Raw genomic sequence first — 17,886 nt, forward strand, 5'->3', positions numbered from 1 at the left:
TTCTCGCAGGCCACGTTTCCAGCTGTTTTCTCTCTTCTGACTATTCTAAAGTTATCCGTTTTTAAGTCAACCCACAAAAGCCAGCTTTTGAGTACTAACAAAGAAATCTAAATACTGATTTAACAGGGGTGATTTTTAAAAATTTATTTACCTTCAGATTCCTGGAAAATATATCACAATTTTTGCAAATATTTTTCAAAAAATAAATTAACCCAACTGACAGCATTCCTGAACCTCTGATGTGCTATTTCTATTAGATGAGTTATTAAAGAGACACAAATGTTACAACACTGATGCTTAGATCCAAAATTCCTCCAAAGAACACCTTCACAATGCAGCAACGGCCTTTGAGGACAGAAAGATCAGTTAAACACACACTCGGACACATACACATATATCATGAGCACCATACATACAACCAAACATACATTTCCACTTCCCAAATATCACACATAAACCACATGACCACATACACATATACATATATATTATACATACGCATTCACACAGTACTATACCATCTACACACCACACATATACAAAACACACATTTACAGACACATATCTACTATACATGCCCCATACACATATTATATACACCATACACACACATACCATACTCCCAGATAACCCAACACATACCACACATACAGATACTATAGGCAAACATATACACATACACATACTCCATCTCCACAGAGCCTATGGACTAGTAATGAAGACATCAGTCTTTTAAGTTACAAAGTTAGCACTAGCATAGAAAAGTATATGCTGCCTTAAGAGAACCTAAGAAAACAGTGAACAACAGAACTGACCTTGCTAAGGCAACTGCTGAGCATTAGGAGACAAGTGGAGCGGCTGAGGGCTAGTATGTAGGCTAGTTCAGTGGTAGAGTGTGTGCTTGGCATGCAAGAGGTGCTGGGTTCAAGCCCCAGCACCCACACCACAAAAAAAGTACAGCAAATGAAACTCAGAAATCAAGGCTTGTTAGCTACAAAGGTGTTGTGAGCAACTCAGCTTATTCTTTCAAAGAAGAGCCACACTGGCTCTCAGTGGGGACCGTGGCTTAGCCACATAGGTAGAGAAGATCAATACACAGAGATTATGACTGCTATCCATGGTGCCTTCTCTGGTCAATTAATCATTCCATTGAATTTGCAATATGTTGAGCTACTAGATCAATAATAGTTGATCCACAGATTCTTTCTGCTTGATGTCTTAATGACACATACTTCAAGAGGTGATAGGCTGAAGTCATTCACATTCCAGTCCCCAGAAGCTGCCTTAACTTTTATTGCAAGAGATACTTCTGAGCTGTGACTAGGGTTAAGGCCTTCAGATGGGAAGATTAGATGGAATTCTTTGGCCAGACTGACGATCACGTGGGAGCCAGTTTTTGAGGGAGGCAGGAGAACAGAGGGGGCTCTTCAGTGATGGGGAGTGATGACGTCAGAGCCAAGGAATACAGCAGCCTCGGAGAGCTAGCAGAGGGAAGGAAGGAACAACAGAGAATCTGGAAAACATTCCTGCTGACAGACAATCTTCATTTCAAAGGAGTTGGAAGACTCATTTTGTATTTTGACCTCTAAAACCATCATGTCTGAACACAGTGCTGATTTGCTCCAGTATTAATGGGAAACGGATGCCACCTGTACCCTCCACACACATACACCTCCTCATCACACCTGAAAACTATTAAGCCCTTGGAAGTCATCTTTATGGACAAGTGGCCTGATGGGCACTTTTTAACCACTGGGTCTTTTCTGTACCACCCTCTACACAAGCAAAGGACTTTCCCTCCACCCTCCTTGACTATAGTATCTACTTCCAATGAACTGCAATCATAGCGCTGATTTCCGGAATACTGAGAACACCATTTGAAGAAACACTGCTGCTGCCCTGCCACTTCTCTGTCCTGGGAACTTCAGAATTTCTAAGTGCTACATCAGAACAAGCATATTATAGACATACCAACCCATTTGGGGTCACTGTTTGGGTAGTTTTTATTCTCAAATAAGTGGGGGTGGCATGTGAGGCTTTAAAGCAGTTGGTGACCATGGTTAATCTTTTTTTTTTTTCCCTTCTAGAATCGTCCTCAGGGTATTGAGTTAGAGACCTTGATGACAACCTCAGGCAGGGTATTAGGACTTTGTGAAGGGGTTGTTTGGCAGATGGCGCTCCAGGAATAGGCAGTATCCTTTACATTCAGATACATGGGCCTGGTGCCTGCTGCATGGTGGAGACACGATAACATCCACACGTGCTGAACTGCATCTGTAATAACAAAAGTGACTGTAGGAAGCAATGGGAATCTGATATGAATATGTCCACCAAGGACAGCATCGGCCATTCTGAAGGACCCCTCTGAAGGGACAGCTAGCTACACCAACTTCTGAGTGTCCGTAGAGGTAACTTTGCAATGTCTGATGCTGCTTCCTGAGGTGAGCCTCATGGGTCCTGCAGGGCATCTCCTCACTGCTCTGCCCACTCCTCTGCTCTTGCATTGGGAACTCTTTCACTAAATTCTTCTCCAAGCTGAGTGTATGTGTGAGTGTTGGCACACCATACACAGCCATTTAATTCCATTTCTTCACTTTATTCTCAGAAGCAGAGATTCTGAAGCACTAGTTTTATTCACAACCAATTATTCTACACGGTCTAGACAGAGGTCTTTTTAGTAAATCTTCCCTTACTATTTCTAATACATAAGCCTTTCTAAGCTTTATAAGTGCTAGAATTGTCCACATGTTTCTACAAATGCAAGGCTCTCTTTTTAGGAGAAACTCAGGTTACCATGTAGCCACATGGGCAGACTTCTTTATGGAGAAAAGGAATACCTCTTCATGTGGTGGAAATAAGCACAAGACTTTTGTATTTGTGTAACATAGTAGTAATTCTCCTAATTGGAAAATATGGCACGAAAAGGAGAGAACTTCTTCATTTAGTAAGTACTCCAATCACTCTATAAAAAAGAAATAACTTTATTCTTTGATAATTTTATATGCCTTCCAGATCCTCTTTATTTCCCCAACTTCATATTTCTCCCTTTAAAAAAGTTAGTAACCTGTCCACTCCAATTTGTGCTATTTGTATACTTCTGGAGAGGTGGTAGGACATCACTGGAACACGATAGATCTACCAGAAACCACAGCTTTGAAGAAAACCGACTCCCTCTCCTCCAGAGTCACTCACTCTTGAGACCTTCCCTCTTCAGTATTTAAACTTTTTTATTCCATCCTGTGCATATTAAAATGGAGTATATGCATTCTCTGAATTGCCCATGTATATATTATATATCTATATGTATATCTATATCATCTATACGTATATCTATATCACCTATATCTATATCTAATCTATCCTATCTATCTATCTATCTATCTATCTATCTATCTATCTATCTACTCATTGTTGTACAACTAACAGTAGCACAGTGGGACTTCTTTGGACACATCTCCTTGCATGTATGTGCACTTGGTAGGAGCTATGACAGAAGAGACAACATGTCTTCTATAGCAGCATGCTCTGACTTAAAGTATTGTGAATCATCTCAGAGTTGTCACCAGCATCCTTTTCTCTTCAGTGAATCAGTACTGTGTAGATATGGATTATCTGTGTTTACTTTCAAATATGTTGTTTGTCACTGTGCAAAATTAGTACTTACAATGTTACATTAAAAAAATTGAAGGAAAAACTATTCCATGATTATAGAATTTGCATATTTTCAACCTGACTTGTTAAAAATACAGTTGAGCTGGGTGTGGTGGCGCACGCCTTTAATCCCAGCACTCAGGAGGCAGAGGCAGGTGGATTTCTGAGTTCATGGCCAGCCTGGTCTACAAAGTGAGTTCCAGGACAGCCAGAGCTACACAGAGAAACCCTGTCTCGAAAAACAAAAAACAAAAAACAAACAAACAAAAAATACAGTTGAACAATGTTATGCTTATATCATGATGTCAGTGAATTCCTTTTTCTTCAGTTTCAATACTTGGTAGTCTGACTCATTTGTCTGGATTATTATTATTTTTTTTTTGGTGCTACTTATCTTTTTTCATTAAGATTACAATTCATAATTTTGATATCTTAGAAGTCCACTTATTTACTGTTTTTTTTTTAAAGAATGTCTTAACCAATTAAGAAAAATACTTTCCCATGTGAATTCCAACATTATTTCATGCATATGTAGATTGTTATTTTAATTATCATTGTCTGACTATCAACATCCCGGTAATACTGTCTGAAAGAAATCAAATGGTCCACCGCTATGAAACACAGCCCTAAAAAGCAGCTCTTTGCCTTACTCTCATATTTTAATTTCTGCATTTGATAGGCTAAGGCTAAATTGCTTCAAGAAGCATAGCTGCAAGGGAGTCCAGGCAGTGTATATGTTTTAGCCCAAAACTTCTGCAATACAAGGAAAATGGTGTATTTCAAGTAGGGTTATAACTTATTAATGGCTCATAAAGTTTACTTATGTCACAAATGACAGATAAAAATGAAACAAAACTGTTGATGGATTGCATTTTATGAAAGCTATAGACACATTTATTTTATATTTTATGAATATTTACATATCTCTAAAGGGAGAGAATATATAAAAGCATTTCTTAGGCTAACTGGCTCAGTGTGTAAAGTGCCTACTATGCAAACATGAGGACCTCAATTAGGATCCATGTAAAAGCTGGATACAGCAGTAGCATCATCTGTAGCCACAGTGCTCAGGAGTGGAAGCCGGTCGGTCCTGGAGCCTCCCTGGCCAGCCAGTCTAGCCAGAATGGAGAGCTCTAGATTCAGTGAAAGACTCTGTCTCAAAAAAGTATGTGGTCTCCTCACACAGAAGCACACAGGCACACAATACATACATTTTTAGAAATATTGTGTATCTGGTATGTGTGTGTGTGTGTGTGTGTGTGTGTGTAAGATGTATGTGTGTGGGCATGTGCATACCACAATGAATGTGTGGAGAAAAAAAAAAAGGTGTGGAGTCAGTTCCTTCCTCCCACTTTTATGTGGGCTCTGGGACCAAACTAAGGCACCAGGCTTGCATTTGCACTGCAAGTGCCTTTACCCACTGATCCATCCTGTCGACTCCATAACAGTTTTGTCTTTTTTGATGCTGGTTTATTTTTGGTTTTGCTTTTTTTTTTTTTTTTTGAGACAAGATTTCTATGTGTAACAGCCCTGGATGCCCTCACTGTGTAGACCAGGCCCCATAACAGTTTTAACTGTGGATCAGGATCAAATAGTCTGCAGACTGCGAGGAGATGCAGATGCTGTGTGCCACTCACTGTGTAGATACCTACACCACCACCTCTTATTTTGCTAAGGAAGCTTTGGTGGAAGTCCTAGGACACATACGTGGATGAGTTCTCCACTTCCGTTATATGGGGCCCAGGCACTGAACTGAGCTTAAGTCTGAACCATTTTACTAGTGTTTCCTGTATTCTTAGTCTGTTGGTAGCTTTAATTTGGCATGAGTATTAAGTGCTGTGCCCACTGAAGTGTCATGAATCTTTCTCCTCTGATGTATGGATTTCTCCTCTCCATGCATGGATTTTCCAAAATTGCACCATCTTTGCGTTCTGCAACACGTTCTCCTGGGTTCTTTTTAAGCCCCTGACTTGTTACAATCCATCTCATATATCACTGGTGACTTCTAGTAGGTTCTACATTTGTCAAAGTTGTTACTGTACTCCTAATGCACTCTATATGAACACAAGTCCTGTATTCTGTGATCCCTTATTAAATTCACAAAAGGCAGGCATTACTTCCTGGTTTTATTTAGTTAATAAAATACCCTGATCTTTGTTACCTTTTCAACCTAAGGATCAATGAAGAAGTAGGAAGAAGTCCTACTGAAAAGTGGGATCTCAGTTCCAAAATCTTACACGACAGTTACTTGAACATGTGTGCACTAAGAGTATAAACTGTGCACTAAACTGGGCAGTGCCTATCCCAGCCACAGTCATCCGCCAATGCTCCAGAAACTTGACTCTTCTTGTATTTTGTGTTCATGCTGAGAATCGAAGACTATCTCCCTTGCTATGGAGCTGCTGAAGACCAGAAGCCATGCTGTGGCTGTGGTTTCAACACAGCATCTGAAGCTGAAGCACAGTAGCTTTGAACATTCTTGTCACTTTTAAGGGAGAAACCTTAATTTTAATGTTCGCCTCCAAATTTTTGACCTCATTTTATTGTTACATGTGTATGTATCACACACACACACACACACACACACACATCCCCACACTTCTGGAGGGTAACCACAGGTAATAGCAATAGTCTATAATGTTTCGTGCATCTCTTGGACAACCCTGACCAACAACTCAAGGGAGGTATTCTCAGACTGGTGTTGGACTTGTTATGACTCTTGTCAGCTCAAAGGGGAAATCTTATTTAAACTCCATGTGTTTATTTATATGTTGATTTCCATGTACTATAGGTATTTTAGGTAGTTAATAGTATGATACCTTATGACTTTTCAGACATCCTTACTATTTCTTTAAAGATGCTTTTAATGGACTATCTCTACAAGCAAAGTAGGCTACCTACCAAATAAGACCTCTGTGACTTTGTATCATCAATACTCATTAGCAGCCATCATAGGGAATAAAGTCCATCTTTACAAAGGCAGAGAAATAATTATTAAACTGCGCTTAGAGGACTACCCTGGGAGAAGAAAAATGTAATAATTTGTCCGACAAGAACAGCTGACAGCCAACCGGGCCTTATTACATGGTCCGTAATTCACCCTGGGGACTGTCCTTCTATCTCTAGGCTGGGAATTACCTGGACTTCACTTGCTTAGCCAGAAGTAGCAGGAACTTTAGCAGCATCAGGGAACAAAAAAAAAGCCATGGCTCTGATTCTTCTGCGGCTAGACTGATGGATGCACTTCTAACTTCTAGTACCAAATTTTCTCTAATGGGTTATTGTAGCTCTTTGTATTCTAATGTTCATTGTATCCCCTCAAAACTGTTTGCACAAGAGGGTCTGCATGTAGCTTCTGGGAACCCGCCCCCAGTTAATTGTGATTGGTAAATAAAGATGCCAGCAGCTAATGGCTGGGGAGACAAGAAAGAGGAGGTTTTGGGTTTCCAGGACTCGGGACCTGGAGGAGGAAAAAGAGCAGAGCAGCATTGCCTGAGAGTGTGGGCCATAGAGTCAGAGCTGCCGTGTAAAGGTCAGGGGCAGCCAAGATGGAACATAGGAATAGTAAGTAATAACTTGGAATTATCGGTGGGAGGTAGATTCTAACAACATGGAGGTTAGGCAGTTGACCAGCTATTGTGCTCCTTAACGCATATTAAAATATAAAGGCTGTGTGTGTGTGTGTGTGTGTGTGTGTGTGTGTCTTTCATTTGGGAACAAAAACCATTGAGGTGGGAAGCAACCTTGTGTAGGGATATATTAAAAATAATACTCCTACAGGTTACATTATAATATGTGTGTGTGTATATATATATATATATATATATATATATATATATATATATATATATATTTTACTGCTTTATTTTAAACACTGTATTTGACAAGAGTTTCTGGAAGCCCTTCTTCCTCTCCTAAGGAGAGCTGACCTCCATTTCCCAGGGCGGAGAGCAGCAGGACTTTGCACTTTGGAGGGTGGGATGCCCTTTACAGGAATTTGCAGATATGATGCTGCAGGGAGTTCTATGATCTTTCTGACAGCTAGACACAGGATCACCTATGGGGTCTTCACTGCATTCTGGCCAACCAGTGTTCCCCATAATGGTAGGAATGGCTCCCCCATGCCCAAGGGCACAAAGGAAAAATGATTTAACAGAGGAACAGACGGGTACAGTAAAAGCCCAGACAACACGGAGGAGTCCAGGAACATATCTGGAGGCAAAGAACACAGGCTTGCACAGTTTCCAGGGGCATCTACAGAGCACCTTCCCTTCACATCGGTGTGCTTTCTACTCCCAGGAGATTAGCAGGCACAGAAATCCTAAACACACAGCTGTTTCCCTGATCGGGATGTGATCGATTGATTGCCCACATGTGGACTCCTGGCTTATATGCCATTGTTCAAGTTCTGTGAGAGACAGGTTTTGATTCATTTGGAAATCTATGGAAGCACTCAATGAAAACCCACAATTTTCTTTAAAAACAAAAAAAAACCCGCCCTGCCTTTTAAATAACAAGTAGAGACTGATGCAGGGCAGAGTCCGGTCCTGGTGTGCTGTGCATGTCCCTTGTTGCACACTGACGACACTGTGAGAGAAAATCTCCACTCTTAAGTCATTTAAAAAGTGCTTAGTGCATCACTTGCTCGCCACCCTCAGTCTGTAAAGTTTCCTTGTTGACTAGGCATGATTTTGAAGTTATTGCTGATGCTAGAATCTCACAAAGGAAAACATTCCCCAAATGCTTCCAAGTGGGGAAAAATCCGCACGACGCAAGTGTCAAAGGGATCTTCCCTGCCACAGCCAGTCTTCTGATAGCTGCTCCGCTAATTCTGCCCTTTATTAGTGAATGACCTCAGACTAAAGGCACAAGCTGCACCAGCAACCAATGAGCTGGGAACCAGCCAGTGAGCTGAGGGGAAGCTGGGAGCTCTGTACACATCAGCCTGCACCAGAAGGTTCCTGGTGGGGGAGAAGCAAGTGACAGGGATGCTTGCTAGGAAGATGAAATCTCAGGGAAGGTCTAATCCTAGTTAAAGTGGGAGCAGTTTCATACACCCACTCTTAGGTCCCGAGGAAGGGTAGTGGCATGAAGCACCAGTCCTACAGGGTGGATCTGAGCTGTGCAGCCAGAGACCGGTGCTGAGCTCAGCCCCAGTCCCGAACAAGTCAGCAATGACTCTCTCAACGCAGCAAGTTCTCCCTTTTGGAATCTCTCCTCCACCGCCTTTCCTGTCTGGAAAGCGTCAGTGTGGGCTGAGTACATCTCTGGTGCTGAAGCTGAACGAGGCACTAAGGATGACGGGGCTCTGCTTCTGGGCAGGAATGCAGGCTGTTCACTTGATCATCTGTGTCTCCTCATCTGCATCATAGAACTCTTCCTCCTCCTCACTCTCGCTGCTGGTCTTGTCCAGGGGCTGCAATGACAAAGGAGATCTTGTAGAAGTGGTCATGACAGGCCTTTAGGTAGTTCTCATTTATGAGAATTCCCACCCAGGCACTCGCAGGGCAATTTTGCTGTTGTTTTGAGACAGGGACCCATGCAGACCAAGTTAGCTTCCAATTTTCTAAGTAGCTGAGGTCACCTTCTGATCTTCCTGTATCTAACTCTCTAGTGCTAGGTTTACAGGGCTGTACCACCACTCCCAGGTTTAGATGGTTCTGGGAATCAAACCCCAGGGCACCTAGATGGTTACAGCATCTATACCTGTGGAGGGTCCAAGGTCTGAAGAGACAGCGCTTCCTCCCCTAACCTCCTGTATGAGTACATTTGAAGATCAGAAAATGTCTCCAGCAAAGGGCTGTTCAGAGTCTCTGGCAATAAGAGGCTCAGGAGGCCTGAGGTCAGGCCTGTGGCTCCAAACACGATGAAGGGCAGAGACCACTGTACGTCCTTCTGTGGAGACAGGAAGTGGAACAAAACCAAACACACTTATCAGCTTCTCAGCAGGTGACACCAACAGTCGTGTGATCAAGAATTGCCATGTTTACTGTCTAGTTCACACCTTCCCACAAGGACACCACACACCATGTTTTCTTTGCTCTAAGACAGTTATCCAGGGGAGTCACACCATGTTTCTTCAGGCATTCAGTGATAGGTCTAAGTGAGCCAAAGGGCTAGACAAGAATATGGACTAGAAGCCTTGGGCCAAGCATGGCCATGCTCTCAGTGAGCACAGCAGGCTCACACTGGCAGAGTTGACAGGAACTCTCAGTGAGCACAGCAGGCTCACACTGGCAGAGTTCACAGGAACTCTCAGTGAGCACAGCAGGCTCACACTGGCAGAGTTGACAGGAACTCTCAGTGAGCACAGCAGGCTCACACTGGCAGAGTTCACAGGAAACTCTCAAGTCCAGCTTCCAGCTGAGGAAAAACTCTACTCCACACTGGCCTCCACTTTCTCTTCATATGAACACGACTCTGGACTATCCACTGATAATAAACTTTGCAGTGGTCAAATGTGTTATAATGTCATCTTTGTAGAATCTCCCCCCCCCCCTACAAAAACGTCCCATGGCACACAGAGTTCGTCAACTATTTGAGTTGAGTATGGCGCTACCAGCAACTGCTTCAGAGATACAAAGGTTATTCTCAGAGAAAGTCGATGATGTCTTTCAATTCACAGGCTCCTGACCACAGTGGGCTGGTTTTATTGCTTAGGGTATTTCTTTTCAAGGTCCTCTAGAAAAGCCCTTAAAGGCAGTGTCAAAACCACAGTGTAAGTAATATATTAATGATATTTTATTATATAATAATACATTGTGATATAATACTCTAAAATATATTTCAGGATTTTAACTGTGTGTGTGTGTGTGTGTGTGTGTGTGTGCACGCACACGTGCACGCGTGAGCGCGCACGTGTCCACACACACACAGATATGCTGGTGCCCACAGCAGTGGTGGAGTCCCTGAAGTTATAGGAGGTCATGAGCTGCCTGACATGGATACAGGGATCAAACTTGGCTTCTCTGTAACAACATATGTGTTCTAAGCCATTGAGCCTTCTCTTCAGGCTCTTTTATAAACATCCTAGGATTCGGTGTCTTTGTTAGTGTACATGGGGAAATGTTCGGGACCCTACCCAAGGACGCTAAACAACGAAGGGCCATTCTGACCTTCAGAAGATACAATATCATGGTCACCACGTGTCTGACTCTGAGACAGCTCAAGGCCCCGTGCCTGATCTCATAACTGTCTATCAGTTAAGACATGTATGGTCCCAGGGTTGAGACAGTATGCAATTTTAAAAACAACTTTTACTATGAAAGCTGGGTCTATAATAGCCTGTCAGCTTCATAAACAGGGCTTGGGCTACCTGTAGGACCCTTTCTCTCAGATCTACTATTCATATCTGACAAAATCCAGGAGATACCTGCAAGGGCCCCTAGGGTTTTCACAGGACCTGGGCATTTAAGACCTGGAGGGTTTTAAATGGGTCATTTGTTTCCCCTGATCCCCACCCCTGTTTGGGGCTATAGAATTTTTTAAAAAGAATGCCAAAGAGGATGGGGCGTGTGTGCTGCTAGGTGTGGTTTTCTCCCTGTCTGTTCCCCCAGTAGTGAGCACACATTCAACCTGCTTCTAAAACCCTTCTCATCTTTAGAGCTGGTGACAACGCCTATCTCTTACAGCGATTAGGAGGGCTACATGCGGTAACATGTGCAAAGTACATAGCATGGAACCCAGCACACCACAGAAGATTGATCATACACATTAATTAACTTCTGAATGTGGTGGACAGGGGAATGCTGGGATCACCAGCCCCTCCGGTGGGTCCAGGTGAACAGTCAGACGCACCGGGGGTCAGTGCCCCAGTCCATCCACCCTGACGGAGCGTGAGGCTCTTTGTCAGACAGGCACAAGCTTGGCATCTGCGCAGCCGCTCTTAGCCGAGCTCACTCATTGCCTCCCTCTACACAAAGCACAAACGAGTGCTGAAACAGAGGGCCAAGGACAGACACAGGAGGTACAAACCAACCAGGGAGGGGACGAAGGGGGCAATGATCCCACCGACTCGGGAGAACATGGAGCACGCTCCCAGGCCGACGTTTCTGGAAGGCAGGAGAGAAACCGCATTAGTTACACAAATACAATCATTCAGTCTCAGGGGGGACAATGTAAAGATCCTGGGTAGAAAGAACACGATGAGTCCGACACAGTAAGTTCCTAAGGACAAGGTACAGTGCCCCATTAGACCTTTCTGGAGGCGAGGAGTTCTGTAATGACGTCACCCTGTGCGACAGCACTAGACACACGAGGCGTCTCAGCACTTGAATGTGAATCATGAGGATAAGGAAAGGAACCTTTATTTTAAGAACAAGGTCTTGCTATGTCAGCCCCGGCTGGTCTTGAACCATGCCAGTCCTCTTGCCTCTGCCTCCCATGCTCTTCGAACTAAAGATATGGGCCACCATACTCAGCAGAAACTGACTTTAAAAGATGTATTTCTTTTTATGTGTCTGAACGCTTTGACTGTACATATGTGCACCATGTCCATGCCTGGTACAGACCAGTGCAGTCAGAAAGGAGGTGCTGGATCCCCTGGGGCTGGGCTTTCTAAAGGCTGTGGGCTGCCATGTGGGTGATGGGGTTTGAGTCTGGGTTAAGAGCCAGTGCTCTTAACCACAGAGCTATCGCCAGTGCCTGCGATTTTCATTAAAGTCACATGAAGATAGCAATGGCCACATTAGTCAGAAGGTGAAGAGAAGGAGCAACTGAGCATGTCTCACCGGAAGTAGTGAACATCAGTTCTTACATCAGTTATGATAGCCACAACCGAGGCTTTGTGATCAGAAATCTTTGACTTAAAACAAAAAACAAACCCAGTTAACTGTTAAAAGCCAGGTGTGTAAATAGGAAATGATGTGTGCAGATTGTCAGGTAACCCACAACAGCATGGACAGTTGAAGCAGACAAGGTGTCTGGAAACAGTGCCATTCTCTGTTCCCAGACAGGCTAGGCCTCCACTTCTGTCTCCGCCCCACTGATAGCATGGAAAGCCTCCTTGTGTGGATGGGGTGGCTCCCAAGTTACAGAACAGGTTGCAGAGACAAGATGAGAAGACGGCCAGCAGAGCAAGCTGCTTCTGGGAAAAGACTTCAGATCCACAGGAGGAGAGCAGCCGTAGGCCGCTTGCTTGAGGAAACAGAGGGTTCTTTCCAGTGCTCCTCAGGGAGAGTGGCACAGGGCTGGCACAGGGAGGACCAGCCCAGGGCGCAGGAAGCAGAGCGGAGGCCACAGCCCTCTCCTGGATCTGGGCTTGCTCTTGTCCTCATGAAGGGAGATTAGGATTGAAGATGCTCTTCCTCGTGCAAGTATGCACTCGCTACTCCTCTTAAACAACCGACTCCGAAACTGTAAGCAAGCCCCCAAGTCAATGCTTTCTTTTCTAAGTGTTGTCACAGCCACAGAACAGTGCCTAAGACAATGGTCTTAGGACTGACATGTGCCCACACACAGGTAGAGAAGGCCATCTCTGCCCACAAAAGCACAGTTAACAAAGCCCGGACGGTGTGAATGGGGCACAGCGATGAGACACCCTTACCTGATGACCGTGGGGTACAGCTCAGAGGTGTAGATGTAAACAATGTTGAAGGCAGCACTGATGGTCAGTTTCCCCAGCAGGGATAAGGAATGGCTGTTGACCACCGCAAACACGCCTGTGTCTGAGGAGGGCAAACAATATTAGTGAAGTCCATGGTCAGAACTGTCAGCACATAGGGTTTTTTCGGGGGGACATTCAAAACCTAAAATACCAAAGTATTCCAGTGAGGTGAGGGATAGTCTCATGAAATTTTTGAGAGACGATATGGCAATGTTCTGTAGAGAACAAAAGATGCAAGGAATTTGGAAGAACTTGTAATCTTTTTTTTTTTTCTCCTCAATTTCTTGCTTGGGTTATTAATTGATAATTAGATTTGAATTTCTTAATCTATTTACACAAAATGTAAAAGCATTCCAGTTTCAGTCATAAACTACTGCTGACTATCCTGTGGTTCTTTCCTTTATTAACAGGGACTCTAGAGTTGTCGTCTGTCTCCAGTGAATCTCTCCCCTTCACAAACCCACGTGCCTCTGCCTTCTGAACAGCAGCTGTCTACTTGCGAGAAGAGAACAGTTCTCAGGCTTTCTGTGCCTCCTCCTGTCTCTCTGCCAACCTTGCCACTAAACTTCCTCTCTAACTCTCGGCACCCAGCTGGCTGCCTGCCACTCCTCAAAGTCCCCAAAGGCCGGCAGCACCGTCCCAATCTCAGATGTAATTGCCCTTCTTATTGACACTTCTGCTAAGTAGGCGACCTTGTCCCCTCCTTTGGATGATGTCTTACTCAGGGTTTCTATCCCTGCACAAACATAATGACCAAGAAGCAAGTTGGGGAGGAAAGGGTTTATTCAGCTTACACTTCCACATTGCTGTTCATCACCAAAGGAAGTCAGGACTGGACCTCAAGCAGGTCAGGGAGCAGGAGCTGATGCAGAGGCCATGGAGGGATGTTACTTACTGGCTTGCTTCCCCTGGCTTGCTCAGCTTGCTTTCTTATAGAACCCAGGACTACCAGCCCAGGGATGGCACCACCCACAATGGGCCTTCCCCTCTTGATCACTAATTGAGAAAATGCCTTACGGCTGGATCTCATGGAGGCATTTTCTCAAGGGAGACTCCTTTCTCTGTGATAACTCCAGCTTGAGTCAAGTTGACACACAAAACCAGCCAGTACAGACAATGTGGCTCTTCAGCCCCTCTTCCCTGAAGACCTCAGTGGCTCCGCTGTTCCTCCTGCAGCCACCACTGCCTCTGCCTCCCAGTCCACCAATCAGCATGTCTTGGGTGCTCTCTTGTTATTGCTCACTTCCCATCTTGTTTATAAAAGTGTATTTCAAGGTATTCCATGCTACGGTTGGTGTCCTATTTATTCGGGTCTGGCCCAGAATTCCCTGGGGGGATAGGGCACACTGTTGGTCACTAAGTATCTGCTGAGCTAGGAGCACTCGGACTCCCACTGGCATGAGTGTGGGGAAGAAGGTACCTCAGCTGCCAGCGAGGAGGGTAGATCACATACCCAGTCCAAAAACATGTTAATCTACTTTAACATGGTGGCATGAGACCAGGAACAGGCATCTTAAACATGCAGGACTACATTCAATGCTGCCAAGATATTTGGGGATGACCATGGCTAGTTTAAGTGATCTATATTTAAGCCAAAAGGTCTCTCTAGAAAGAGTCCATGCCTCTCAACATTTGCTCTAAGGTATGTTTCTAGGACCTCGATCTCACTTCCTCTAGTAACAATTTAACTAGATTATTCACTTCACCATTTAAACCAATAATTCGGATAGATGAGCCTCTCCTCTATTTTCTAGAAAACTGAATCAGGAAAAAAAAAAACCCATTGAGTAGCACGGATGAAAACAAAACTGTACAATTGTTTGTGTAAACTGAAGTTCCTCAAAAACAAACAAGCAGGACACCTATGCTGTAGACTCTATGTGTAGGGGATGAGCAGTTAGAGCTTTGGAAGAGTTAGAATGGTACAGATCCTAGTCCAATTATCAGGCTTTCTTAGTGCCCTCACTCCCCACCCGTGTCTGACTATAAAGTAAAGCCTTGGAAATGTACCTCTGTCTTCCACCAACTCCAAGGATGAGACCGTCACCAGAGAGCATCTGAAACTCGTAACAGAACTGTTGCTTTAATAAGTTTGTTGTAACCCAGCTGCCTGCAGCATCCCGCAAATGCAACTGGTAGACACGTTTCTTACTTCTCTCATTCTGAGGCTAGTAAATGCTTATGTGACTGCTTCCTTAATAAACCACATTACCAGCTGGGCGTGGTGGTGCACGCCTTTAATCCCAGCACTTGGGAGGCAGAGGCAGGCAGATTTCTGAGTTCAAGGCCAGCCTGGTCTACAGAGCGAGTTCCAGGACAGCCAGAGCTATACAGAGAAACCCTGTCTCGAAAAACCAATCAATCAATCAATCAATCAGTCAATCAATCAATAAATAAACCATGTTACTCTGGGCACCGTGGATCTATACAGGTTCCTGGACACGATCAGTCATATTTGGCTCAAGAATAAAGTATCTCTTCTTTCCCTTGAGGTGTGCTGGCTTCTAACTGCGATGGCTTTTGGTAGGGATGGATCTCCCTCATGTCCTGCCCTACACACAGTAGCATCTTTCCAAACCACACGGACGTCACCCTACATCTCTACTAACGGGACAGAAGATTGCCATCTGGAAATTTAAATTCACATGGAGCACACAGAGACAATCAGCTAACCTCCAACAGAGTCCAAAGCTGCAAGAGGATTCCCACGTGAGGTGGAAGACACCTCCAGCAGTAGCTCATTTGGGGGAGGCTGCCTCTGGCCACAGGCCAAAGCCAGTCCATCTGCTGCTTGAACCCTCTCTCCTCTGCTCCTGCCAATGCACCTGCAGTCACTTCTTCAGGGGGATCCCACCTCTCCCCTAAGATGGCTTATGTCACTAGCAGACAGCTTTCTTTGTTAAGGTTCCTGCGTGTGCAGCTGCTGGGCTGCTGGCTGGGTCCGGATGGCTCTGCAGCCACTGAGCGGTCCCCTGCCTTCCTGACCTACATTCCTAGTCATTCCCAATGAATGGTCAAAGTGTTGTTTGGGGGAAAAAGCAAAGTGATTTAGAGGGGAAATTAAAATGAAATCACAGTTTTTAAGAAGTGGATTTGCATGACGCTTGTTTCTTTCCACATACCAAACTCCACGAGGTCATAACTTAGCTCCCAGAAGGTCAGAGTTTTCAGGACTTGCAGGAGCCCTTTGGAGCCATCAGAACAAACGTCTCTTTTGTCCACTTATTACTGAGTTGTAAGATTCTGTTCTCTGACTCACTCTTTCACCGTGTGTATGTATTTTATGATTATTTTCTCCTAGCCTGTGCTATACTCTTTCCTTTTAAGGGTCTGTTGTTTTAAAGGACTCATGATTCCTCTGTTGCTCAGGTTGGCCCTGAACTCCTGGCTCAGGCAGTAAACTGTTGGTTCCAAATAGCAAACTTCAGGTCAGCCATTCTTAATTCTTTTTACTTTTGTTCATGGTCCAGACTATGGCATCTGACCAGATGTTTTGTGGCTTTTCAAATGGAAGCCATGTTTTTTCGCACTAGGGTGTGGTGTGTTTGAATCAACTGAGTCACGCTTGCTCTGTCTTGATTTCCTACTTTTTCAATCAATCACTGAACTAGCTATTGAAGGATCATGTCTAAGTTCTGCACAGTTTTGTTTTGGGGACTATGAATGCTTCATAGTGGGCACACACATATAGGACCCTTACATGGTCACTAAAAGGCCACTCCTCAAACATGTATTTGAAATTTTATCAATTTATGAAGCTTCTGGTCATCATTTCTGCAGACAACATTTTCCCCTGGGACCAAAGTTACATGTCAGGCCACTTGATATTTTCCTGCAACTCACTGGTGCTCTTAGATTTTATTTATTTTTTAAAAATTTATGGTGAATAGTTTTTTCTTTGTTTTGTTTTGTTTTGCTATGACTGAAATCCATGGATCTCTTCTCCTGTGGAACCCAGTCTGCTGTTGGTCTCATCTCTCGACGGCTTCTGCATGCTGCATGCTTCTTCTTGAGCTATTCTGTGTACGTCTTCTTTATAGCTTCATTCTTCTGTTCATTCCAAGGATGCTCTTTGTCTACTTAAGCACACAGGGCACAGTTATAATAGCTTCTTGGACTTGCCTGCTTAGGCACACAGAGCATAGTCGTAGTAGCTGCATGCTGTCTCCTTAGGCACATGGGCCACAACTGCAGTCACTGCTTGGATGTTCTGTTGTCCTGGTCCTGACATTCATGCACCTCTGGGTTGTCTCTGCTGATTTCTCTCCTTGTGAGGAGGTTTTCTCCTGCTTATATGGATGCCTGGAAATTCTGACAGAGAGCTATGCATGACCATTCCCTGATTAGGTAATGGGCTCTGTTAGTGACTTCACACCATGATGCAGCTCAGTTACTCAGAATCAGTTAATCCTGAAATGTCTGTGTTGAGCATTTTGGCAATCAGCCTTTCACTTGGATCTTTTACTTTGGGTCCAAGTTGTCTTCTCTAATAGTTGATGTCTAGCTGAATGTGCTCATGGCCCTGGGTTCCAGTGATGGCTCTACCTGCTACTGTCTGAAGATTTCCTTCACTCCTATTTGGTGGTCCTTTCCTTTCCTTTCCTTTTTTTTTTTTTTTTTTTTTTTTTTTT

The 17,886-nt window shown here is 44.1% G+C and overlaps 1 protein-coding gene across 1 annotated transcript in view; it reads right to left on the reverse strand.

Moving 5' to 3' along the window:
• Window positions 1-7,595: 7,595 nt before the first annotated feature.
• Slc22a15 (solute carrier family 22 member 15) overlaps window positions 7,596-17,886 on the reverse strand; it is a 57,843-nt gene continuing 47,552 nt past the window's right edge. Inside the window, exons 9-12 of the mRNA XM_021196559.2 lie at window positions 13,196-13,316; window positions 11,630-11,702; window positions 9,358-9,546; window positions 7,596-9,067 (exon numbers count right to left, since the gene is read on the reverse strand). Of these exons, the coding sequence (XP_021052218.1) occupies window positions 8,987-9,067; window positions 9,358-9,546; window positions 11,630-11,702; window positions 13,196-13,316 (464 nt within the window). The 3' untranslated portion in view covers window positions 7,596-8,986. The remainder of the gene's footprint in view (window positions 9,068-9,357; window positions 9,547-11,629; window positions 11,703-13,195; window positions 13,317-17,886) is intronic.

Source organism: Mus pahari, chromosome 4 (assembly GCF_900095145.1).
Source record: "Mus pahari chromosome 4, PAHARI_EIJ_v1.1, whole genome shotgun sequence".
NCBI lineage: Eukaryota > Metazoa > Chordata > Mammalia > Rodentia > Muridae > Mus > Mus pahari.